General features: G+C 40.9%; 2 protein-coding genes across 2 annotated transcripts in view; one reads left to right on the top strand and one right to left on the bottom strand.

Moving 5' to 3' along the window:
- The first annotated feature begins 6,353 nt into the window (after positions 1 to 6,353).
- On the top strand, positions 6,354 to 15,581 carry tmie (transmembrane inner ear). The gene is made up of 4 exons (XM_076021634.1): positions 6,354 to 6,624; positions 9,085 to 9,202; positions 10,499 to 10,648; positions 15,310 to 15,581. Exons 1-4 carry the CDS (start codon positions 6,514 to 6,516, stop codon positions 15,579 to 15,581), a joined length of 651 nt encoding a protein of 216 aa, XP_075877749.1. The 5' UTR covers positions 6,354 to 6,513.
- A 182-nt stretch (positions 15,582 to 15,763) lies between these two features.
- Positions 15,764 to 27,326, bottom strand: part of pth1r (parathyroid hormone 1 receptor) — a 53,568-nt gene continuing 42,005 nt past the window's right edge. Inside the window, exons 6-13 of the mRNA XM_076021633.1 lie at positions 26,792 to 26,978; positions 23,618 to 23,771; positions 23,201 to 23,261; positions 22,447 to 22,513; positions 22,199 to 22,293; positions 21,283 to 21,424; positions 19,157 to 19,198; positions 15,764 to 19,045 (exon numbers count right to left, since the gene is read on the bottom strand). Coding sequence (XP_075877748.1) covers positions 18,683 to 19,045; positions 19,157 to 19,198; positions 21,283 to 21,424; positions 22,199 to 22,293; positions 22,447 to 22,513; positions 23,201 to 23,261; positions 23,618 to 23,771; positions 26,792 to 26,978 — 1,111 coding nt within the window. The 3' untranslated portion in view covers positions 15,764 to 18,682. The remainder of the gene's footprint in view (positions 19,046 to 19,156; positions 19,199 to 21,282; positions 21,425 to 22,198; positions 22,294 to 22,446; positions 22,514 to 23,200; positions 23,262 to 23,617; positions 23,772 to 26,791; positions 26,979 to 27,326) is intronic.

A 27,326-nucleotide genomic window follows, 5' to 3' on the forward strand; every position in this document is an offset into this window, starting at 1 on the left:
ACATCAGATGACACGTAATTTCATTATTGCTATTGTATAATTGATAGTGGAATCACGCTATTGTGCAATATAGTGTAGTATGATTATTTGTTTTTATACTGATGTATTTGAAAAATTTCGGATAATGGCGTCAAGGGAGAGGATTGTTCTCATGGACCTTTCTTACCAAAAACACTGCATGCAAGGTGGTAGAGGTTTGTTTTGTTTTTTAACCCATATTTTTCCAATTCAACCTAAATGAGTTTGGACTTCTACATTCCACTGTTAAATACGCAGAAAGAGACGAATGAAAGAAGATTTGTTGACCTGCGATACAATTCCACTCTGTGTAAAATCCTGATTGCACAGTAACAGTCTTAACTGTACATTTCTGCATACATGATTTCACATCTGACAAATAACCGCTTTGTCACAAACACAATTTTCTTGTGAGACTAAATTGTTGAAAAATGTAATATTATTATTATTTTCCCCTTATGCCAATGTCACATAGTGCCTTACTCTATGTGACATTGGTATTGGGGAAAAAATGTCACATTGATTGCGGTGATTGTGGATTGGTCCAAACAACTGTTTTGTACCTGCCAGCATGCACACTTGAGTCAGACTTGATGAACTTTCTCACATGAGAGACGTCTCAACCCTCTCGGTCAACACACTTGGGATTTTGACTTGTCTGTTTTTCTTTACTTTTTTTTAGGGATGTCTGATGCTGACTATTTGCCGATATCCGTTAAGTCGATATTGTCCAAACGCTTAATTTCCGATTCCGATAACAACTGATACCGATATATGCAGCTGTTTTCCCCCAAAACTAATTTCAGGTCACATCACATATCTCTTGTCATGGAATTAACACATTAACACATACCTACTTTCATTGTGATGCCTAACTAGATGCATGCAAGTTACTGAAAAGTCTCATGGAATGGGAATGAGGTAACATGCACAGATATAGACAGACTTAGTCCTTAGCCCATTGCTAAACATGAGCAAAACCACAACCTGCACCCCTACAAGCATCCATGATATATTTATTCATGCACGTTTGGCGAAACCTAGCGTTATCGGGTTTTCATTATCGGAGGAAAAACGATAATTGTATATCCATATATTACAAAAAAAAAACTAATATCGGGCCAATATTATCGGACTTTATATATATATATATATATATATATATATATATATATACATTTATATATATATATATATATATATATATATATATATATATATATATATACATATATATATGTATATATATATACATATATATATGTATATATATATGTATATATATATATATATATATATATATATATATATATATATATATATATATATATATATATATATATATACATATACATATATATATATACATATATATATGTACATACATTTTTTTTCTGGGCTCTTTTTCTACGCCTCCTCATGAAGATACTGTTAATAATAATAACAATAATAATGATAATAATAATAATAACAAATACATTTTTATTAATTTATAGGTGCTTTTCATGGCACTCATTTTGTGTACTTCATTGCAACAACAGCAGCTTATCAATATTAGGCTGTTTAAATCGACCATTTCATCCACTGAACACAAATTGAATGTTTGCACTACAACCCCACATCCCATACACCAGTACAATTAATAAGCGTGCCCACTACCCCACTCTTGCAATAGCTGCAGTTAACTTTCCTGGCCTTTAAGATTGTGAACCTGTGTCAGCACTAACCCACCTTTTCACAAGATTGAGAGACTTGCAGCAGCTTTTTGAATGTAGATAAAGAGAATTCCCTATTTGCCATGACCCAGTGGTTGCCAGATAATTGCATGGATGCGTCCCCACTCTGATCTGCTGATGCTTGATGATTCAGAAAACATTGCCTTCCACTCCTTATATATTTTCCCTGGGGAGGCCAACGCCAGAAGACACCGTCTAAAAAAAGAAGAAGAAAAAAACAACATTGTCGAACCTCAAAGGCTAAAGTGTGTGCCAACACTGCCAGCCAAGTCAGTGTTGATGAATCAGGGGTCAACATGAAGAGACTCTGAAGCTGCAGTCACACTTCGTGTCAGGATACCCAATTTGGCCCATAGCTGCATCTACACCTGCTCAGATTTTGCTTAAATAAAAAAAAGATCCACATAAAAGCTGAATTTTGCTACTAAACATGGGAATAAAATGAGCCAATACCAAACAGAAGTAAAACAAAACATAACAAAACAAAGCAAAACAAAAAACAACAGTTTTTTGTTTTTAATAGATAAAGTACGGAAAATCAAAAATGAAACTGTGGACGTGTTCAATTTGCATTATTCAGGGGACCAATGTGAGTAAAAAAAAAAAACAACCGACTCTGGCGTGAACTTGATGGAATTGGTCAGGTTGTGTGGAAAAGTATCAGTGTGTTCATTCTACATTCTGTAGATGTTGACAAGAAGCAGGGCAAAGTAATTAGATTTTTTTTGGACATTGGAGAATTGAGCAGGCTCTTAAGTCTGGTGGTCCGCTGTAGCAATCTGTAATTTCAATGATGCACAAATGGTAGCAAGGGAACTTCTTAAAACTCATCTCTTAGACTGGCATGTGAATTCTATCCAATTTGTTTCCTATAATTGAGTCCTGATATGCTGCCCTGCAATACTCTGATAATATCACAGTGCAGTGGTGGGCCGTGCATTTCACACCAAGGCCATCAGTGACGTCATATTTAGCCAACCCTAAATTAATACACCTCATAATACCCTCAATTTGACACTACAGCTTGAAAATCCATACGGAATCACACTTGCACATTTCACACTTCATGTAGGTGACCTTGACGAGCAAACCTTAAGTCTGCGGATCACTTAAATCTCAGTAGCGAACTAAGGCCATTGATGATGTCAAAGCTTAAAAGGCAATTTTAAGGAAATTCCTCAACAAAGGTTTAAGAAGTCCACCAACACTCTGTGAGCTGAAACTCTTCTCCAAACTTGTCTAATAAACTGCGCATTGTCATCCATTTGTATGAGAGACCTATGTGGCAAAAACGAAACTAACTATTGAACAATGAAGTTATTCAACAATTGAACATGTCAATGCAACTGCTGTGCCAATGTTTTTTACATTATAAATTGCAGATGATTCGGCAACTAAATCTCCATGTTCTCCTTCAGCGTTGTTGTGGATTTGTCGTAGTGGCCGCCGGATCTCTGGGGTTTGTTTAGTCTTATAGGCTCTCGGGGGTTATCCAACCACAGGAAGTGTACGTGTGAAGTTCAGCGTAAAGCCAGCCATCTGGCCTCGGCATCACATATTCGAGATCTGATTGGCTATCACAACTAACTGTAGTTCGTTCACTCACAGCGCACAGGAGTCCGCTATGTCAATTCTGCTGACCTTAGGCAGATCTCATAGAACCTGACAACACAAGCTAGCTGAAATATGATTGGATAAACCCTCTATCGTAATTTAACACAATGCAGCGCAACCAGGTGGATATTATACAACATGAAATGAATTACCATGGATTGATGACTATGAACAAATAACTTTATGATTATTTTTGCGGAGAAATGTACTTTTTTAAGTATGGTTGGGCCAGCAGACAAGGCCTTTCTGGCAACACTGACACATTTGTGTTGCAATTACAATCTATGCCAGTAAAGGGAAAAAAGTTTGAATTGAGACTCTTGAACTATTTGGTGTGAATCCGGTTTATTGAAAAATAACTAAGGTTGGCAACTGTTACAACTCTGCTTAACAAATACCTTTCTTTCCATAATGCCAGGATGAGAGTAAATGAATTTAACCTGATTTTGACCCCGACAGACTCGTTGCAGACAATCATTGGTTATATCACATTACCAATTATGAGTTGTCTGGATCCCAAAACAAGTGCTTTTGCCTCTTGTCGCGTGACAAAATCACAAGATTTGTGATCTGGTTGTTAGGACGCTTTATGACCACAACACAGAAAGTCTGGCGTGCCAGCACGTGATGAGCACCTCTCGTTTGGTGTCTTAGAGGAGTTCGCATTTAGCCACTGCCGATTAGCCTCTGATCTGGGACTCTAGTTAGACAAATCATTAAACCTGCAAGGGACTTGAAAATCAGGGTTGAGTGCTGGAGACTAGTCAACAGGCTCTTGTAGATGACATGTATGTGTAACTTGAGCTGTGAGGTTCTATTCAACCAGGCATGACTGATTTGGCAATAAGGTATTTGAGTATGAAAGGTATTTGTGTTGTGAATGGTGTGTTCAACAATGCAGGGATCCATATAAAAGTCACCTGTTCAAGACAAATATCCAAGAAAAAGTGTCTTTCTGCTTCTATGCAGTTTAAATTAGTCACCTGAATCACGTGTTACTTTTTCACTATTTTCATTTGCTGAACTGACTGCCCAGAAGTAGGATTTAAGAAGTATATCTTTTCTGGGCGATGGTGTAATGAGTCCATTATGTATGTATGTATTGTAAACTCATTGGCCCCTGCCTTTCTAACCCCTGAGAGTTTATGTGCTTGCTCTGATGTTACATTTAGTGTTGGCCTAACCTTTTACTAAAATTTTTTTTTTTTCCAAATTCAAAGTAGAATCAGTTGTTCTCTGTCATCTTTTACTGCATGCTGCTAATTAATTCTCCTCTCCTCCTCTTTCTTGTGCATGCGAAAGCATTGCCACATTTTTAAGAGCAGAGCTATCATAGAATATCTGTTAATGGTAGCAGTGTATTCTGTACAGTGTATAGACATGATGAAATAACAACGCGTGTAGGAGCCTACAACTTCTGAAGTTAATGTTGCTGTTGGTGTGATTGACTGTTGAATCACACCAACAACTAAGGTTACATTTACATGAGTTTGCAAAACTGATGGAAAAATGGAAAACTAGATTAAAATATTTGTTTGGTTTGTGTGATATTCTGATATTAAACATAACTCAGAAGCAGAACGCCCCCCCCAAAAAAAACAAAAAAAAAAAACAATAAACAACAACAACAAAAAAAAAATGTTAGGAATTTTCGGGTATACAAACCGCTATGCAAATTATTTTATCCCGTCAGCCATAAGGCAGTTAAACAAATGGTAGATTGTGATAATTGATTTTTTTTTATTATTGCACCCAGCCCTGCTGTGCTGTCACTGAGGTGACCTGACTGTGGATGTTAACTGTGAATATCTCTATCCCGCATCATCGTGTTGCCTTGTCTTGTCTTGTGTTCTGCCATGGACAGGTAAAATGAATTGTCCTTAAGGGATTAATAAAGCACTCTGAATCTGAATTTGGAATTGCTTTGCTTTTCACTCGAATAAGCAGTACAGGGAAGTCCTCAAATTCTTCAAAAATCATCACTTGACTTGACATTTAAAATAATAGTCACCACTTTATAGCGTCAACATAGACAAGTAGTGTAATTAAGTAGCATTAATAAAGTAGTGTAAAGACAGTGTCCAAAAAATCTCTTGATGGCCTTAAACTAGAATGACTGTTTACTGTCGAGACAGATGTTTGGTGCGCTGTGTTTGTGTGTGAGAGAGGAAGAGTGAGTTAAAATGGCTGGAGGGGGAAGGAAATGCCATATGTCTCCCTTTCAAATTAGAAAAAGGCTTGAAAAACATTTCTGGCCCCAAATTCCACTGGGTCAAAACGGGCTGAACAGTTTGTAGCATTGCAGCACTGAAATCAAAGCGAGCAAAGAGAGGCTCATGCTCAGGAGTTGTTTTCCAAAATGAAAGGTCTTTGTTCTGATTACGTGAGGCAGAGTTGCCAGAATTATGAATTATAATTCTATACGTATACATACTACACATACATTTTCCTCTGTCGACCTCCACATAAACAGCATGTTTAGCCACTGGCAAGCATGCTGTTGCTTCCTGCTTTGTTGGACACCTGACAGGGAATGAAGGCATATGAGTGGAGCATCGGTGCCCTCTGGGACATCACGATGTGACAATTTCCAGAACTGCATGCTCTAGCACAGCCTTTCTGAAAAGGTGAGAAGGTATGACAGGAGTATGCCAATAGGTTTAAATTTAGGACCTTGCATGTTAAGTGGATTTTAACGCTTAGAAATCCCAAATTCCTGCGGCTGTCGGCGGTCCTCCAAGGCTAACGTCATGGAGAGCTGCCCATCCCCCCACGCTCTGTGTTAACTGCATGTCCTCGGCAGGACAAGCTGGCTGTAAACTACACCAGGCCTATTAATTAATTGATGCACCCTAACAGCAGGTTCGCTCTCTGCAGAGGAGCTGTAAAGAAACAGGTTTACGCCGCCTGCAGCAGTGAGCGTCGGTGTCTTTGAGCGTCCTGTAGTGCTACGGGTGTAGGAGAGACAGAGCTGCAGACAAATGTGCACGGAAAGGAGGCACCAGCACCATAGAGGCCATTAATTACCCAGGGCCATTGTGGTCCTGTCAGGTGCGGAGCGCCAGTGCAGGCAGAGACCGAGGGAGAGGCAGAGCAGGAAGCCGAGAGGAGGCAGGGTGAGTGTGGGGAGGGAGAGGGGGAGAAAATGGTCGGGGATCAGCCTCTGGGTCCATCCTTGCTGCTTCTGCGGGGCTGGGGAGGAGTGCTGCTGTTCCAGGGCTTCTCATCCGTCTTCTCCCAGATCCCGGATCCTGAGGTAAGATCCTAAAATATCACCACTTCCACCACAGGTCACTTCCAAGACTCTCAGGGATCATGCCAGCACAGGTGTTATTCAAAGAGGCCGTTTCATGTGACGGACCTTGTGAATATATAGCTAGCAGGCTCGTGGTTTGGCTTAGGGTGAGGAAGAGTGCGTAGAAATATGATTTTATATTGTATGGTCTCAGATGAGACACCAAGTGAAGGTTTATGCAAATGCGACATGGAGAAAATAAGTGAGACTCGGACCTCTGAAGGCTCTCCGAGGATGAGGACAAAAGGCTTTGTTTACTCTATCAACTAACAAACCTGTAGAGCATTTTACTCAATTGGTTTGCAGGGTGCTGAATAGCTTGGTATGTTACGTATGTAATGTAAGTATGTATGTATATAATTTTCTACAATGATATGCAACTCTTTGATTATGTACATCATGAATAGAAAATATGCAAATGAATAAGTAGCATACAGTAAAATATAAGATGAATGGCTGGTTAGGAGCTTTTAGAAAACAGGCATGACTTGGCTTGATGGTATATATTTTCTAAATTATGAATCTCGTAAGTGGAATAACAACCAGTTGTTATTATTTGTGCAGCAGGCACACAGCAAAATCCACAACAACAAAAACTTCAGAATGACTTTTTTTCACTTCTACTATCCAATTTCTAATACAACAAAAACACACTTCTAGGAATACATGTACACCTACAGGAAATCAGTTGTGGAGGAAGTACCCTCAGGTCATGACTCCAAACTTGAGCATTTCATTGTGAAACCTGAGGCTTATGGCTACTAATCCAGCCCCTTCCCCCATCCTCTGGGAAAAGGACTTAGCATTACATAATCACTCTTGAGGCAAGTAGAAAAATAAAAATAAAACAACAACAGCAAAGTTATTATTCAAGAGCTTTGCTAAATATCTTTATCGAGGCTAATCCTTCTGAGGGGTTCCATTATTATACAATCACTAGCATAAACTCAGTGACTTTTCGGGGGGGGATTCTTTGTCAGTCTCGGTTGTTTTGTCAAGTGCATGCAGGGTGCAGACGGCCAGGAGAAAATACTGTATTTTGGCATTTGGGCCGAACGAAAGCTGTCAGTTGTCATCAACAGGCAGCACATAGGAGAAAGGATGCTAAATTTACGACACTGTTGCCATGATGTTTCATGGATATGAAGCCATAAAACCGGTAACGACTGTACACACACATTACTATTTAATTACGAGTATGTATCTGGCTTCCTTTGTCTTTTCCAAACTTGCTGAATGTTTTTTTTTTTTGTGGGGAAAACAAATGTATCAAATATGTGTCCATTTTTATTTTGGTTGGCCACATGTTGGTTTAAGTGCTTAAGTATTGAGTTTCTGAGGCAGCATTGTATAACCCAATAAAACAACTGATGCACAGCAGACAGGGAGAATACCTGATGCTGATTGTATTGGGAGACTCTGCTGGTAAAAGCAATGAGCCTAAGCCATTGATCAATGAATGCCAGGACGAAATCATTTATAAAGTTTTTGGATGAGGGATTATTATTTTTACTGGATTTGGAAAAATGTGATGAAAAATTAAAAGGTATAAATAAAAACATTTCTTTAACCAACCAGTAAACAGCCAGTCAGTAGGTCCTTAAATAACTTGAGCCTTCCGAGTTAGCTTAATTTATACTTTTATTAAGGTTCTGTCCTGTAATCAATACATAAGGAATGCATCACATACTGTACTTACTGTGATCAACGCATTATCGCTTTGTAGATACACACTAGTGGACTGGAAGTATGTGCAGTGATAAACATAAGTGACTATAAAGATGACAAGACAGGCGTAGCATCTACAACCTCCTTCCCAAATGGTTTAAATCAATATTATATCATTATTTGGTTTGGAAAAGCAACAAATGATATAGCGAAAACAAAACAAAATCATGCAGTGTTTTTCAAAACGCTGAATCTTGAGGATTTTATCTACAGAGTTCTTTCCATCAGCACTTAAAGGGATAGTTCAATAGTTAAAATTCGCATATTGTCATAATCCCAGTACCGGTGCCTCCTGCTTAACTCATCAAATACACAATCCAACAACTCCAACATGCTCTCGTGGCCAAGTTGTGACCTGCACAGGTCGGGAGAGACGCATAGTATAGGACTTGAAACCAGAGAGTTACGAGAGTAAAAGAGTCCAAACAAAAATTCAACTATGTGCGTTTCAATGAAGTTCTGTGTGATAAAATGTTCAATTCCATTTTCTCTTTTGTATTGATAGTCATATAGACATAAGTTGTAGAGCGTTTTGAAATGTTCACCTGACATCACTGCAGTACACACAATATAAAAAAAGAGATTTATGACTTGACTGTACCTTACCTTACATGCCTTATGACAGCATGGTAACGTATATATTGTGAGCTGACAATTCAACCGATTCATTAATACTGTTCTTCTACCTCACAGCTTTTACCCACAGACCCCCCAAAGAAGCCGGACCCCATCACCTCGGAGACGGTTGTGTTTTGGGGCCTGCGGTTATGGCAGGTCATTGGCATCTTTGCAGTGTTCGCCTTAGCGGTTGGTCGGTATTTTCTGCTGAAATCATTTTGTTGTCCCCTTCACAACCCATCTCACGCAAGTCATCTTGTTTTCATGTCTAACGCCCAGTGTGTAAGATTTAGCGGCGTCTAATGATGATAAAGAATTTTTGCAAACACTGTTAATGTTAATGTTAATTCCTGTTGGCTGCAGACCAGCTTGATCTCACATCTTTTTTACATCATCTCAGAAGAATGAATTGACCCTTGGCCGCCTCCTTGCAAGTGGATATGCTCTTTAAGTGATTATTATTTGGTTAGTTACTGATTAGGTTATTTTTAAATGTTTTTTTTTAATTATCTAACTAAAACACACATTAAAAAAAAAAAAATTCATGCCAACTGAAGCTGTAAATCTTACACACTGGCCCTTGACAATAAAACAGTGAAGATTATCTATTGATGGGACAAGAGTGTCAGTACAAAACTGCACTTGTGAAAAAGTTTTCCTTCAAAGTACCCATCAATCAAAACAAAACCAGTTGCACTCTGAACTACACACTCAATTGAAGTTAAGTACATAGATTATCAGTGGCCAAGTGCTTTTTCAAAAGGCTATTTTTCCACCTCTCAACTACTTTACTGTCAACCTGAGCGATGACAAGAACCGCCATATCACATTGAGTGGTGCTGCTTCATGATTCACCAAGAGCACCAAAATAAGTCATGCTTTCTTGCTTGAAACAGCCTTTGTCCACAAACCTGCATGAAAAAAAAAAAAACCTTATATTTTGTGAGAGCATTTGTCTATGTTTAACATTGATTGGCACTGGGAGTAGTTTGTCAGTAGGAGGTAGGAAGTAGTAGTTTGTTTAGTTTATTCAAACCGGATCAATCAGTACGACCTGCAGTGCCAACATAACTGTTTGTACTTTGTAAGTATATACAAAAGAATGAACTAAACAACTCAACAGTGTATTTACTCATTCACTCCGAGCAAAAAGAAGATAAGGAGAGGCTTTGGTTGGATTTGATTTAAATGTGTCTTTAATTCAGCGTATTGAACTATAAGTATTATAAGGATTTACAAGTATTTCACACAATCACAAACACAATCTGTTGTTAACAGATTGGCAAATATCCTAGAATGCATCAAACGTGTACTGCAATGGTGTGTCCCCCCCCGCAGAGGTTGTCCATGATCAAACTCGTCTTCATTCGTCAAGGACGTTTTGATGCAAGACATCTAAATCCGTGTCTTTGATAATGCTGGCTGAATGTTATCAATGTGTTATCCATGTGCACTTACAATAAACTCTGTTTATTCTGTCCTGTCACAGTTATCACCCTGTGCTGTATATTCAAGTGTCGCATCCCAAGAACCAAAAAAGAAATCGAGGCACGGCATGTACAGCGACAGGCCGCCAAGAAGTATGCTAACACGCTAGAGACGGTTCCACCCCTGAGCGAGCTAACGGAGATCCCGGGGTGTAAGTACCTCTCTTGTCTACCCGCATTGGATTATAGACTTGCTACTCATTAACTAAGGTACACAAACTCAAATTTCCAGCGTTTCCAGTTTTGCCTTTATCTTTGAACCACCTGCACAGATCAACATCCCATAATGTTCAATCGACACACTGCGTAAGCCACATTGCGCTGGTGCGCCAAGATTGTCGCAGAACCTTATTCTACATATTACCAGCTGTTTCATACATCCATAGTGGGTGTACTAGTGTTGATAGAGATATCTGCACAATGCTTAAAATATAGTGGAACAAGAACACACGGTGGTCATAAACTCGAAAGCAGGAACATTTTTTTGCATCATCTTCTAGTGCATGTGAGAAAATCAAATTTAACTAACAGCACAAGCTAAGGTTAACATTATCAGGACTAGACTGGATACCTCCCAGAGAGATCGGTCACTTGGTCCAAATGCAAGTTTCCCTCAGCTTTTTTGTCTATTCTTGGGTTTTCTTAAGATTTTCTAGCAAATCATACAGGTAAGAGATAAAATATGTCCTGTTTTAGATGATATATGTCCCTTTAATGTTCAATGGCTAGATGCCTAAATAGATAAAGGTTTATCTTGTACCGTATTTGTACCTTTTATACTTCTTTTAAGAAAATATGCTTATTTCAACTATTTTCTGCTGTTCCACTGAATCCTCTCTCCTTCCCTCCTTCCCTCTTTCGTTTACCTTCTTTCCTCTATCATTTCATTTTCTCCTCACCTTTCCAGCTTCGTCTGATGCCGCTGCTGTGCGGTCGGTCTCTGAGCAGGTTCAAAGTGCTGACAACAGCCAGGCCTTAGCGGCTGGCGACGAGCCTCCTGTCTCTCTCGCCCCATCAGACTCTGGATAACTCCCACACTTTCTAAACTTTCCTCAAATTTCCTCCTGACTAGGCGCCATTGAATAAAGTGTGTGCATGTGTGCCGTGCCATACACCAGTGGCTTACAGCCTTTGCTAGTACAGTTAAATGCTTCTGCTGATGAAATTAAAACCAAGAAGCCTGTACCCTCACATCTAAATCATCATCATGAATAGATGACAGAGCAGGTCTACAGCAGTAGTCCCCATGCATCCTAGCGTGAAATAGCATGTTGCTGTCAAACATTTATTTATGGGCAGCTGTGCTTCTTTTGTACTTTTTTTGCGCTGGGTCTGTCAGCTGGACAGGCTTCACTGCTGAGAGCTGGAAATGTTCCTGACACAGACAGCAGCATCGCAATTTCTGGATTTCTGCAGGAACACGTCAGCGGCATAGAGCTCGTGTACACCATTGCAAGAAATGTCGAGTCAATTACGGAACAGGGGATCAATATTGCTGTCAAACCTGTGATGCATGCAGTACGCCTGTTTTTAATTGTTTACCTTCCTAAAATAGCATGTAAATTAAATATGAGTCAAACGACACTCAAGTGTGACAAAGTATTCTGTTTTTCTTACTCTTCCGTTATGTGTCTAGTTTTTGAAAACTGTTCTTTGTGTGTGTGTGTGCGTGCGTGCGTGTGTGTCCACCAACATGGTTACTCAACTGTAGCTTCTATCAGGTTAAGAACATGTGACAAATAGGCACTGACATCTGTCCCCTCCTGTCACTTTTTTTTTTATAACGCACTCGTGTGCACAAACCTGTCGATTGGTTATTGTGCAATTAATTCAGTGGGGTGAAGGGCGGGAGGGTGAGGGGCACTCAGCTGTCAATAACTTTTTGTTGCACGGCAACTGCGTGCTGAACACAATCAGATAGGGAGGCAAACACTGCAATGAGAGCATCCATATTTGTGGCGCCGTCGCGGGGAGATGATCCGATGTGCACTGGAGTAAGTGCTCTTCCACGACCCTATGATTAATCAACCGTGTGGCCGAGTGAGGGGCTGCAGGGGAGGCGCACTGACTGCAGCTATAATAAGGAGCCAGCTTGGCTGCTCCCAACTGTAAACTAAGAAAAACAAACTGTGCCGTTTGCATCCAGATTAACTAAGTACGACAACACAAATAAGCAACTGTGGAATTTGCTGCAGTTCTCGTGCCATGCTTGGGATACACTGTAACGGAATATGCGATAATATTTGCAGAGCAAAAGTCATCCTGGAAGTTGAATAATTGAACTAATCCGTCAGTCACGGCTTGTTTAAGTACCATTTCATAAATGAATCAAATTGCTGTTTGCAGTGCCCTTCAAGAGGCTGATGCAACAAGCCATGCAAGATTTAAAAGAAGACAGGCTGAGAGGGTGGGATCAACACCTTGCTGGGGGTGTTGTCACTAACCTGGGAAAGGAATCGGCGCTGTATCGGCGCCTTTTTCGACATCACAGAGGGTCAGTTTTACTCAACTTTGTGTTTAAGCACACGATAAATGAAAAATGGAGCAAGTAGGGGACAGAAACAAAGCAACTGCAAGGCAGTCTTATAGGGTGAAACAAACACCTGGCCGGGAGTAATTTCACTCTCCTGGGAGCCTTTATGACATCACAAAGGGCTGAGCTGGCAAGAACTGTTTATTTCAGGGCAGTCATACTTCATTTTTGTTCAAAGTTTTTCTATCTTGGTAATACCTGCTCTCATCATGAACTGTCACCCTAGTCACATGCACAGGCAGAAGGAACTAAATTATGCCCACACTTCCAAAAATGACTGTCAGATAATGAGTTCAGTGCAGATCTAATCAAATACAGAAATGTGCAATTTCATCTTTTGAACAGTGAATTAATATTTATGAGGTAAGAGGAACAGAGCACATATTTACTTTAAAGTGTTCTTCATGAAGAAAGACAAAGACAAGATGAAGATGTTTTCCTGAGTCTGACACTGTTGTATTTTGCTGAATTCCTCTGTGCCTCCATTAACACATTGTCACTGAGCTGTTAAAAGCAGTGAAGAAGAGCGGAATGTGTGGACAGAGAGCCACGCATGCGGCTCTTCAGTTTCGCAGGCGATACCCACGATGACCACAGAGAGGTCGCAGGGAAAAAAAGAGGAGAGAGAACAGGCTTCCATTAGCCTCACTTAGCATCCCTCTGAATGCTCAAGGAACCTGTTTTGAGTCACTCCGTCTCTAATGGACCACCTTTGAGAAACACATCTTCTAGTTTTAGTGAGATGTTGAAAGTGTTCTGTGACAGCTCGAACACATTCCTCGTGAGTTTTCCCTGGGCTCTCCAAGGGCAGTAGGGATAAGTTCATCTGAGGTTCAAAGTGTCCCCGCATTCTGCACTGTGATGTCAGTTAGCTGCTAATGGAAGCATTACATCCAACCCGTCAGCATTTTAAAGTCCTTTCCTATCATTTGCATGATAGTATAGTGGCTTCTGGCTTTTTTGTTTTTAAATAAATAAACAAATTGAGGCCAAATCTGTGGCACAGTGGGATTGAGATACTCTTCAGACAGATGTCTGCCTTCCGAGGAGATGTGGAGGCTAACACTGATTTTGAGGAGGAGTCGGCAAAATTGTACACGTTTCAGACTTGGTGAAAAACGACAGCCATACACGATAAACTTTACTTTGTGAGGAAAATAGAAACTGGACCTGCAGATAGATTGGAACTGATCTCACACAGTTACACACCATTACAGTATAAAAGCAAAACCAAAAGAAGACAGTCAAGCTGTGAGCTCACCTCAGCCGACTGTCAGGCTGAGCTGACAGGTGGACTCGAATAAATGACCACTTCCACCTATCAACTCATTTCAACAACACAGTGGTGTGTGACTATCAACAGATTACCGAGCCAATGACCAACTGGCCATAAGCTCCACTGATCTAACAGATTAGCATGCTACGCTTTATATTGAGCAACAGAGAGGAGAGGCAAAATGTCCCATGATGACTTATATTAATGTTATAGCCTCCTCTACAAATTTTGAAAAGAACAGTGGTGGAATGGACATCAGTGTCTTTGCAGTGCAACATAGAGACACAACGGCCAACAGTCAGTGTTACATTGGCAACATACATAAAAAGTGTTGTTGCATCATGACTATAAGTGTGTAAGGGTACAAATACAATGACGAAGACTTCCACAGATGTGAGTAAAGGTGTTTTTCATTGGCTACTAATGCTCAACTTCCATTAACTTTTCAAATGGACGGATGGAAAACAGTAAATATGATTGTCATTAAAAAAAAAAAAACCTGCACCCTGCTCTTTAGGATCACAAGCACAAAAATTCCACAAAAAAATATACAAGATGTGAAAAATAGATCAACACATAACTTTTAGAACACATTACTGAGGATACATAGAAGGTTTCAATCTTTTGAACAGACCTAAGGCAAAGAAGTAAGTTTTGTGCATGTCACTGTTCAAAAGGGATATGCTAATGTTTTGAAAAAATACATAACTACATAAAAACACTTTTCTGAAACTGAAACATCTGTCAGAAAACTGGCAAAAGCTATAGTTTTGGGACTGAAACTAATTTAAACCAATGTCATTAAAAGAAATAAACAGACCATGCTTATTAGAGGCAAAGGGAACAGATGTGCATTCATTACATGCAACCTATTTAGCACGGCAGTCTGTCGGATTTTTATTCTCCCTCTAATTAGCGTTACAAAAGAGGACCACAATGGTACCTGATGTAGCAACAACAGCACTTTTATCTTTGTTCCCCCCCCCCGTCCCTTTCGTCCTCAGCTGCGAAGACCGAGGAAAATGAGGAGGTGACGACAGTCTCTGCAAAAGTGGATGCCGCTAAAGGGGAGAAGAAGCCCAAGGAGGGAAAGAAGGAGGGCAAAGGTGCCAAAGATGAAAAGGGGGATGAAAATACTGCATCTAATAGGAAGAAGGCTGAGAAAGGGGAAAAAGAGGCAGGCAAGAGAGAGGCAGATGAAGGTAAAGGAAAGAAAGAAAGAGGGGACAGAGGAGAGAAGGGAGGCAAAGGTGGAGCCAGGAAAGCACAGAAGTGACCTCACCTTCTGTGGACAAACAGCAAAAAATATATTTTTTATTTTTCACATCAATCATTTTGCACATTCTAGTTTTTTCCCCCTGAAATTTATATTTTGAATAAAAAGCCATATGTGGTGGAGAAAAATGTTTTTGTGTTGTTTCACTCAACTGTCACAAACCCTAAAGAGACCTCAGAATGTAAAAATGATACATTTATTGTTTTATTAACAATATACCGATGCACAATAGAGACTGAAAACATATTTCTGTCCCGTTCCAAGCTAAACACACACTGCGATGGTGAGATGTGTCTGCAACAAACACTGTTTGCATTCATCACAAGGACAAAAAAGAAAAGAAAAAAAAACAACACATTTCCAGCTTCCATGAGAGATATTTTTTCTTTTTCTTTTTCTTTTTAAAGACAATTAAGTACAACATTAGCTCTACTGTTTTTGGCCTTACCGACTCCAAAACACAATCATTGTAACAAGATACAATCAGTAACAAAATAGCGTATTGTAGCAGAATAAAGTGCTGAAATATAGTATTTGACAAAAGAATATCACGGTCTGATACCAGCCTCGTTTGCTTTAGGCTTTTTTGTTGTTTTTAAGAAAAACACATCAGTCATGGAATGTTTGCTTGCTTTCAAGCAATTACAAAAGGTTGAACATGAAGGGCAGCTGCGCTAGAGGACTGCATTTCGAGATATCAAAATATTTCAAATTCCAAGCACAGATTAAAGAAGTCTTAGAATTACTTCACGGTTGTACTCATTTTTGGGCCTCCGTTTTCAGGGAAAAGGCAGATGTTGAATCCATAAAGGAGCTTAGTCAGAACACCGCCATTTGAATGCACAGGTGTCCCTGTCGGGGTTTCGGTTTATCTACGATTAAGAAACAGTTGTTCAAAGTTGTTGGTTTTTTTGTTCATCAGTGAGTTTGTCTGAAAGGACTTCTGCTGCCAGTATTTGCTGCTGTCGCTATCAGCAGATGTTGTGTCAACACAATTAGGGAGCAGAATGAGTTTGGCTGCCTCCTCCTTCCTACGGTGCATTATCACAGACTCAGTTAATGAGTAGTCGCACAGCAACAGACTTTGAAGCAGGGCCAAGATTTGCTTGATTTCATCATCGAAAGATTTTTTTTTTTTTTCATTTATTTTCTCAACAGATCCTGAAACAAACAGAGTTCTTGTCCCAACCTTTAAACTTGAGCACAGACTTGAATAAAGCTTTGGCCGTTCCTACGACATAAAGTTGGCAACTTGGCGACTAATTCATGTGGCTGCTTGATCCGACATGGTGACTGACCGCCGTGACAGACAAAAATACCTCACATTGGAGAAAGAAGTCAGTTTTGGCTTCAGGCATTAAGCATAACCCCAGAGACTAACAAATGTGGACAGTTTGTGTGTCTACAGTTGTTTAGCCCATTTTGCCCACAGAACCAGTGAATGCATTGTATCTGGTCAGAAGGACCAACTGAAGCTGCCATGCCTGTATCTGCACATCTTCCTGTTCTTGGAAATGTCTTTTCAAGATGCAAATGCACAGGAGCTTCTTGACTGTTGGGGCACCGGTAACATGACAGTAGGTGGAAATGGAAGTAAATGCTTTAAAATAACCTTTACCACCTTCTTTTTTTTTTTTTACCCCTCTCTTTGCGGTTTTTGGACAAAGCAGAAGATTTAGACTTAGTTCAAAATGAATGAAAGTCAAAAGTTGAATGAACTTCTACCAGAATACCTTCCCGTCAGCATACATTTATATGTTTTCTTTTGTTTTTAGCCATTTCATTTTCTGACTATATACATCATCAAATATTACAAACATTCCATAAACAAACACTGCAATAAAAGAACACTGAAACATTAGCTTGGTAACATATCCATACACTTGAACACTACTAGCTCACAATTAAAATGTATTTCCAACCTTTGTAAACATTATGACTTGTATGTACATCAAAAAGCAGCAAAAATACTGGAGCATCTGTAAACATTTTCTGTTTGAAAGTGTGTGTTGTGTGTGTGTGTGTGTGTGTGTGTGTGTGTGTATGTGTGTGTGTGTTTTCATTTTTGACTTTCCCTTCATGTCCGCCGCAAACGTTACTCTTCCGGCTGGGTTTTGGGATTTTTCTTGGATTGCTCATCAATTCAACATTCCGCTGGAAAATTCCCTGCACCGTGTTTACAACAGGGTTTTCTGGCTTGGACAGATGTGTTGCAACCGTAGATGCCATTCGCAAACCTAAACGGTCCTGCTGTACCTCGAACTCAGCCAGGACGAGGCAGAAATATTCTCACTTTGGCATAATGTCTGCGTGTCTGTTGGACCTAAATAGGAAACATTCATGTGATCTCTTTACTGTCTGTTGGAATGCAGGGAAAGAACAATGACTTTGCCCAAACGGCAAAAAAAAAAAAAAACATTTTTGAAAAAGGACATTTAGCGTGACCTTACGCAACATCCTCAGAGAAAGGCTGGCAGTTCTAACACACAACTCGGAACGCAATGAAAGGAGAGGTGTGAGACAAACAGAGGACTTCATTTACCTGAGTACCTTCCTTTTTACGCTGAAGTGGAATCGAGTCTGTGCTGAACAAATGAGGCGACACCGCAGAGCGGCGAAGAGTCTTCACTTCGTCCTCCACTTCGCACTGATTTGAGCTCGAAATTGCCCACCTGTGCGTCCTTTAAGGACAATGGATTAGCTTTGTGCAAAGGCTGAGCTCAAGACACTTGCTAAAAATAAAAAGTAAAAAAAAGGTGATAGTAACAAAATAAAATCCCCGCAAGATATCAAGAGTTATGGCTGTGAAAAGGAAATGAGAAAAGAAACGACAGTCAGTTTTGCACATTCACTGCGGCAGATGGTCGGATCTGCCTTAAACTCCGAGGGTCATCAATTCCCAAATAAAGGCGGCCCAGGTTACATAAGCAACGCAGCCTTCTTTGCTTCGAGCCTCATCACTCAGCAGCGTTCTGGGTCGATTCACAGGAGGGACAAAAAAAAAGAAAAAAGAAAAAACTGGCAGTGTTGACGCATATAGCCGTCCCCTTCAGACCAACCTGAGACTGTTTCATCCCAAAAAAAAGAAAAAAAAAAGTCTCTCACATGACCGTCTCCCTCTCCTCCTCCACCACGGGCGAGGGCTTCTCGTCCTCGACTGGCTGTTTCTCAGCCGCTGGCTCCTCGTCGGGCAGGTGAAGCTCCTGCCCGGACGACGGCACCGAGTTCTCCGACACGGAGCCGTTCTTGACGTAACCGGGGAGTTTCCGGTGGCCGTTGACGGGCACCGGCCCCAGCCGGGTTTGTAGGTGGAGGGCCAGCGGCGCTCTGGCCGTCACGTTGGTGACGCTGGTGTGTGACACCATCGGTCCGTAGCTGTAAGTGTTACTGCCGCTTCGAGCTTTCCGCTTGAAGTCCAGGGCCAGTGTTCTCCTGCTCCAGGACTTCTTGATCTCTGCTTGCACCTTAAAAGGAGAACGGGTTTAGTCAGCAGGTGAAACTGGGACGGATGTGTCTTAGTTCCCCTCAAGGGTTTTCAACTTTAATTGGACATGGAAGATAGTCGGAATTCTCACCTCTCCATTGCAAAAGCAGTATATAATTGCCACCAGGAACCCCTGAAAAAGATCATTATCAGACCGTTACTTGTACGTCCAAGTGTTTTAATGTCAACAGGTTTGAAGAACATGACACAGGTTGAAAGACAAAATTTCTCGGGTGTGGTTTTATGTTTCTACAATTTTCCTGGCAATTCCCAGGAAATAGCTGGAAAGAAAATAGTGTACAATACAATATATACTCATAATGATAAATAATGACACATTGACTAATTGTGTGCAAATCCAGAAAGGGCAGCTAGCTGGTTCCATTAAAATTGCAATTCATTAAATTAATAATGTTGCCTGCTACTACTAATGTGTAAATAATGACAATTGTCTTTCAGAAATGTGCATTTGTGTTAGCAGGAAAATCGTCCTCTGCTGTCTTGGCCCTGTTTGCACTTGGTCACTTGTAACTGTTTTGGGGGATCATATCACAAGTACGCATCTTGAAGCATCTGTTCGCACATGGCATTAACATGCGTCTCGAGCGCGCCACTTGTGATCGCATTAGTGCATTTTTAACCACTAGGGGCAGTAAAGCGCAAAACTACGGCTAGTTTCACCTGAAAACGAATAAGAATCAACTTCCTGTTTGCGGACTATATCAAGTCACTGGTTTTAATTCTACTGCAGCTCGTATGGATCCGAACGAGGAGTAACGACTGGTGGGACAGAGTGGTGACGACTTTATTTTCAGATCAACAGTGACTGGCAAAGTTTCGGATGCAACGTCGCACATTTAATCACATATGTGGGAAACTGCGACCGCCGCTCCACTGACAAAATACGCTAATGCGGAATGAAATTTATTAGTATCCTAATAAACGAGTCTAACAAAAATGATTTGTTTTGGCTTCTTGTTTGTAACTTTATAATGACGACGCCGGGAGGTGGGGCGCCGACCAAGTACGTACACGGGAGAGGTGAGTGGAGTAGGCGGTCATTAATGTGGACTGAGCTCGCATTCTGTTCACACGTCCGCGAGGAATGCTATGCAATGCTATGCAAAGCGTCGAAACCACCTCCCTGAGGTGGTTTGAGTGATCGGATGACAATACGGATTTGGACTGTCTCCACTTGGTTACTTCGTGTGATTTTTGCCGATCGGAATACGAAAAACGCTTGAAATGACCAAGTGCAAACAGTTGGATAGTTGAATTTGCCCACCGGTGTTGCACGAGCAACCTTGGAAATGGGGTCGAGCTACTAGCAACTTAAAATACACTGAAGCTACTCCCCCCCCAGAAATTCTCCAAGCTAATTAACCAGAGGATGGCTGAAGCAGTTTTAAACTTTAAGCAAGATTAGTCCTTGTTCCTAGTTCTTTGGCAGCTTGGCAGGCGAACTGCAAAGGCACAGGAAAAAGTCCATACTTAGTAGGATTCATACATTTTCCAGTCAATAAAGCCTTAATGAATAAAAGTAAAATAAAGAGTGACAAGAACAGAACTTTTCTCAGTTTGTTTCTAAACGTCTGAGTCTTAGTCCAAGCTGTGCTTGGTCCGAGAGTTACTACCAATCAGTGAGATACAGCAAAAGAGAGCAGCGGAGTAGCCAATCTGAGGCAGAAGAGGGCAGCTCTTACCAGCGGCTAAGCCAGTCAGGCCAATTGTGAAGCGGCAAGGAGAGCAAACTGCTGGATTAATGAGTGATGTCATGCAGAAGCGCTTCTTTCTCATCCTGTCATGTGTTTGTGCTGCCGCTTTCAGACACAGTTCTCCTTTTTAGTGTCAATGAGTAAGACGCAACATTGCAGCAGAAAAAGAAAATTTCTGCACTTCAGATCTTGTCACGTGAAAATCTTTTGTTGAGACTACTGCTGTCCACTGCTGTGTTGCTACATCACTTGACTTCAGAAAGTGTGACATCACCACAAAGATTATAAAATACTGCGTCAAAATAGTTTGTTTTATTTATAGCTACCAAAAATCTGAACAATGCCCTCTGGTGCTCCTCTAAGATACAGATTTTTGCATGATTGATGACTCTTGAAATCAAATATAGGCCAAACAGTCACGTTCACTTTTACATGGTACATTAATATTGCTCCTGTATGGCAGAATTTGCATCTCCAGTATGTCCAGTTTTGTTTTTGTTACCTGGAAGGAGTTGAAAAGCATCTCATAGTGCATCTGGATCAGCCAGGGGATTCCAGACACCTCTGTGTACGGCATTGCATTGAAAATGATGTAGTGGACACCGAAGAGAGGCATCAGCACCAGCGTGGACTTCAACAGTTTTCTGTAATTGCAAAAAAAAACAAAATTATAATTATAATACATTTTTATATTCATCACAAAATGTTTATGCACAAAAACAAAAACGATAGACTGACAATAAATCAAAACAAAAATTCTTCATATTGTGCGTTTTCAACTTGAGCTTTCAAACAATTCAAAATTGAATATACTTAGGAAAAGTTTTCATATTTGCCTATTATGGAAAATCTCTTTACTTCATTTTACATAATTAACATGTCTAAAGTCTGTTGATAAACAATCAACAAGTAAGTTTTGCTTGTCACATTTTTAAAAACTAAATCTGTACCTATCTGTATCTGTACTTGCTGGTTAACGCCCCCCACCCTTAGCCAAAAGTGTTTGGCTTCTTTTTTAATGTCTCCTCACAAACACGTGGAATGTTCAACATCAAGCGTCCACTTCAGTGTTTTTGGAAAAAGAAATTGGTAAATCGACTGTTTTTGGAAATCAGCACAGTAGTTTTGGTTTTCTTTGGACAAAGTGGTCTTTTGAAGCTGCTCCACTGGCATCTAAGATGGAACTAAAAATGCATAATAATAGGGGATCTTATATATCAAGTGAAATCAACAGCCGAGTCTAAGCCTCTTTCTGAGAATGTGGGAAGCAACTGCCATCAGCATAAACGTGTCCAAGGTTTAAAGCGTGATGACTGAATCAAGAGGACATGACGCTGCCACAGCTGCTTCTGCTGTGGCTGCAGCTGCTGCATTGAGAGGTGAGGATATCAAAGCCACGGAAAAGGGGCAGCTGGTACCTGTACTGCTGTCTGGTGTCACACCTGCCAGCGTTGGTTTCCCGGAGTTTGGTTGCCAAGACTCTGATGATGTTCAGAAATAACACAAAATTAACCTGAAGAGGGAAATAGAAGCATAATGGCACGTATTACTTTTAATTACAAACAGAAAATGTCCTGCTTATGTCATTGGAGCTGTCATCACACAGGTGGAGTGAAACACTCTTGCTTTTCAACACAACGGGGGGGGAAGACGAGCATGTACTTACTACTACGGCCACAAGGATCGGCACCTGATATATCCATTTCAGATTGCCAGCACTTAAGTCCCAACACCTGTGGTAAAAAAATTTAATAAAAGAGAAAAGGACAAATAAATAAGAAAGAAAGGTGTGAAAGTGCAGGATGTGGCCATTGACATTGAGTTCATAATGCATGAGCACCAGTAAGGCAAGAAAACAGTGAGATTAGGTTAAAAAAAAAAAAGGTCCAGATAATTTCTTGAATCCGAAAAAATGCCTCATACAGATCCTAATATGGAAACAACAGAAAGAGAAGTCACTAAAACAATCCCGCCCTCAGCTGTTGCTTCTCAGCTTGCTTGTCTTGTTTCACTTTCCAAAGACAAAAGGACAAAAGACAGATGGATCAATGGCACGTAGTCGTGTTTGCCGCTGTGCTGCTGGTTTATGTGAAATATATAATTTAATCCCTCAAGACCTCTGCTGGGTGCCAGCTTAGCCCTGGGCTCTCTGTTGCACGCCACGGATTGCGAGAGCCAGAGGTAACGTGTTGGAAAATCGATGTTATGTTGTGTTACGTTGTGACACATTCAAAGGTTTTTGAAAGATCGAGACGTAAAGGACAAAAAAAAAAAGACTCGCTGATCAATTCACAATAATAACACCCCTGACACTTGATGATGAATGTTCCACTCTGCGGCTCTCACCTGCCCACCGAGATCACTGTCGAACGAACTGTGTGAAGGTTATGATAACGCCGTTGTGATTAATGCACACTCACTCTGTGTCGGCATAAACAGCTCGCACGGTTGCCCAAACTGTCACAAACATGGCAGGAACCCCTGAAAGAAGATATCAATAGTTAAAAGAAGTCAGCGCTCCGGCGGAGCCAGTGTTCTCTCACGTGCACGTGCAATCTGGGTAGCACGGCATCCACATTGTATGCGCTGTGCTTACATTATCCAATACGCACAGTGTGTACAATGCAGGTGCCGTAAAAACCCACATTCATAATTCAGAATTTTGGACAGAGACTTTCTTTATTATGCGAGACACCACCAGGAGGCCGAGCACTTTCCCAAAGGGGACACCTTGGCGAATGAAAATGACACACGCCGCTAAAATAGAGCGCCATTTAGCAGGCTAATCAACTGCAATCATGGACATGGAAGAAGAACATAAATGAGGCAGAGCTCACCCCATCCAATCAGAGTAAATCCCCACAGATACTTCCTATCCGAGAAGAAGGTCATGAAGATGAGGCTGTGGAGGTAGAGACCCTCGACCAGGATCCAGTAGTAGTTTGTGGCCAGGAAGTACATGAACAGCGTCACCACCACCTTGCAGCCGATCTGTGCACAAATGAGAGTTGATGGTTGAGACACAACAATTTATTTTTTAATCTATGGAAAAAATTATTTTGCATATGACCTTGTAGTAAGTATTGATCCTACTCAGTTTTGCAAATAAAATCAGAGGCGCTGTGAGCAACACAACAACAAAGCAATTCACTATGGAACAGCGGTTGTATGAAAAGCATTTTAATTGTAGGAGGTGGCAAAAAAGTTACGATTTGTCTTTTATTTCTTAATAATTTAAAAAAAGTTAAAAAGTTAATAATTGTTGGCATCTGTTTTGACATTAAGAACATGTCCACTTGTACGGTGGTGGCCATATTGCAGCCATAGTCACAAAATAGGGATTCGTGATTATACTCTCAAATCACAGCTGGCATAAGAGAGACGTGACATGAAGTGAGACAAACAGGGATGAACGTCAGAGTGGCCTTTTACCACATGACATTTGCTGATAAAAAAAAAAAAAAGAAAGAAAAAAATTGCTTGCAGGATGATGTTAAATTCACCTGCCGTCTCCAGGGCAGGTCGGTCAGTCTCCCAGTCTGATTGCAATTTCTGTTTTGATAACTGAAGTGATCGTGACGAACACGGCGGCAGACACAGAGCTGGACGTAATGAATGAATGGGCTATTTACCACTAGAAAGTACCCAATCCTACACATTTGACTTGTTAATGAAAGACATTTTGTATTCTTTGCAAAGTTGTGGCAATTGTGTAATTTACATACATTTTCATAAAACCTCATCACATCCATGACAAGCCAACATTTCACACCAGCTGGGAATAGGAAGTGAACTTTAATGGCTCTAACCGATAGTCTTAACACAATTTCCCGCCTCAGATTGGCAAATGCATAGCGCAACATGGTAACTCGCCCTGCCACGTTTCTCAGCCAGATGTCAGCCTATTAGCTGTGGAAAGTCTAAGTGAACCTACAAACAGATCAATAAAACCCCCTCTGCTCCTAGACCTGGTCCTAACAGGCTTGTCTGGAATGTTGCTCCTATTGATGCAGGAATTTATGCCTGTCACACCATTATTTCAGCGTGAAGCCTTGAAACACTTCCCTCAAGTCCCGCCGCATGATGCGCGGTGCATGCCTCTGGCTGCAAACACAGTGTGACATCCCAAAATAATTATATTGAATTGTTAATTGAGTTTAAGTTGACTTGAGCAAGTGAAGTAAAAGAAACGGAAATGGAAATTTAGGGCTAGCGGAATTTGGTCACTTGTTAATCAACATGAAATCCTAATACACCAACCTTCCATGTGCCACTGTGGAGATAAGAACATAATCTACGGACCAAGAATACAGAAGAACCCAAGTCATCGCAGCAGGGAGCTGCAGCCTTTGTGATAAAAACATCTGTTTCAATTGATTTTTCAGACCCTGTGGGTCCTCCTGGGTTTCACTGGCATATACAGAATGTGGTGAATCGCCACATGCATGATGTACATCGATTTAACTTTGAGGGCCCTATTCTAACAATCTAAAATGCATGGTTTGAAGTGCATGGCACAGTTGCATTTGGGGCATGTCCACATCCACTTCTGCTATTTCAACTGTGGAAAAATGGTTGATGCGCTGGGCGCATGGTTTAAAGGGGTTGTCCTCAGTCTCTTCATTAATCATGGATGTGTTTTTGGCGTAACGAGCAATAAACCAATCACAGTGTCATCTCTCAATCCTTTTAAGAGGCTGGTGCGCCTGCACCTCGGCAGATTGCTATTTTGATGGCGCATTAGCCAAGTAGTAGAAACGAACGGCTCTCTTCAGAAGAAACAGATCTGCTCGTGCGCAAAGTGAAAGTATGTCTGTTAGCGTCATTTTACGCTAAAGATTTAACACAGTCTTTCACATTGCAATCACTTTACTTGTAATATTTTGCATGTGTGTGCATGCTGCTGCTCATCCATTTGTGTGCGTGTGCATGTGTGTGTGTGTGTGTGTAACAAGCAAAGTGCACAGGTGTTGTGTAGTGTCTTGATAATGTGCCCTTAAAATAACAGCAAAACAATGGAAAAGTGTGGCATCGGCTTTAGACCAGGTTTTTGTTGGTCATTTGCCCAATCGCTCTCTGCTTCCTCCAGACTGACACGTTTGATGGGCGCAAGTGCCATTGCTATTTTAACAACATGGGCGGGTGCTAGACGGGAAAGAAACGCTCTTGAAATAGCAAATGCACTTGCACTGCACTTGGCGTTGCTTTGCACATGGCGTGACATAGGGTCCTAAATATCAATTCTATTAATTCTGTTAGCGGGCGGATTAAAAACAGCACCTTTGGCTTTTAGGTGGCGCAAAGGTCGGGGAGAATGTATATCATCACTTTTAAAAAAGGACAGGCTCTGCAGTTTATCCACTGTGACTTGCTGCAGCGGTGGAGGTGTGCACCCAGAGGACTTGAGTCGACAGAGACTCACTGGAGCCTCCTGGACAGAATCTACCTCCAACCGCTACTGCTGCATTGTCTCGCTGTGATAATCAGAGCGCTCACCATCAATTCACCTCTTTGTCTGGGCTGATTACTGCCAATTGCCATCTCCATCTCCATTTTCATATCATTTGGTAATCTAGCAACCATTGTTACTGGCAATGCACAGGTTTTACATTAGTACACCTTTATGCTTAAAGCCTCAAATTGTCTTAAAACTTTCCATCCAAACATCAATGCATCTACCTATATTCTGGCACATACTCTATATCAAGGCTGGAATAGGCAGCGTTAAAAATACTCATTTATGCCAAAGCAGGATAAATAAAAATCTCAGCATTTTCATCAACCAAGAAAGGGAGAATTATATTGAGATTTGTAGTGAGAGACTGACTGGGGAATAAATCAATAAACAACAATCAAAGTGCATGCCATGCTTTGAAACTACAGTCTTATTTGATAAAAAAAAGAAAAAAAAGAAAAGATGTCCGAGGATTTCCTTGGGTTACTGTTACAATGTTCTGCGCCTGTTTATCAACTGTTTTTTTCTTGCAGAGAAAAAAAGAGAGAGAACTCACAAACTGTGTTTTGCTGGCTGGTGGAGCTTCTGTAATAGACTTGAGATCCTCCACCGTGACCCGTTCCATGTTCTCCAAGGCCGAACCGGAGTAGAGCACGACGTCTTTTACAAAAATACTGATGGCTCGCAGCATGTAGGACACAAACAAATGCATGTGGATGTAGTTCCTGGTGCAGTGCAGTCGCCTGAGAGGAGAGGAAACAAATCAGGAGTGGAGAACAAGGTCAGAGCGTGGACCAATAGAAAATGTGTGTGTGTGTGTGTGTGTGTGTGTGTGTGTGTGTGTGTGTGTGTGTGTGTGTGTGTAGTCAATGTAGTCAGTGTGGATTTGCACACCTTTGTGCCACAAACTTGACACAACATGTGAACAATGGTCATGGTTATGGGCTCCAGCTGACTTCCACGCTGATAATAATACATTCAATACATATACATAATACATGTAGACACAAGCCTGCAAAACATGTGTCAAGGAAAGCGTGCAGTCTTCAAAACATCCCCTCTGAAAGTGAGTGAGTGAGCGTTGAGCCTGT

The sequence above is a fragment of the Nelusetta ayraudi genome, unplaced genomic scaffold, assembly GCF_046127955.1.
Source record: "Nelusetta ayraudi isolate G7.1 ecotype Tasmania unplaced genomic scaffold, CSIRO-AGI_Nayr_v1 ptg000011l, whole genome shotgun sequence".
Lineage (NCBI taxonomy): Eukaryota > Metazoa > Chordata > Actinopteri > Tetraodontiformes > Monacanthidae > Nelusetta > Nelusetta ayraudi.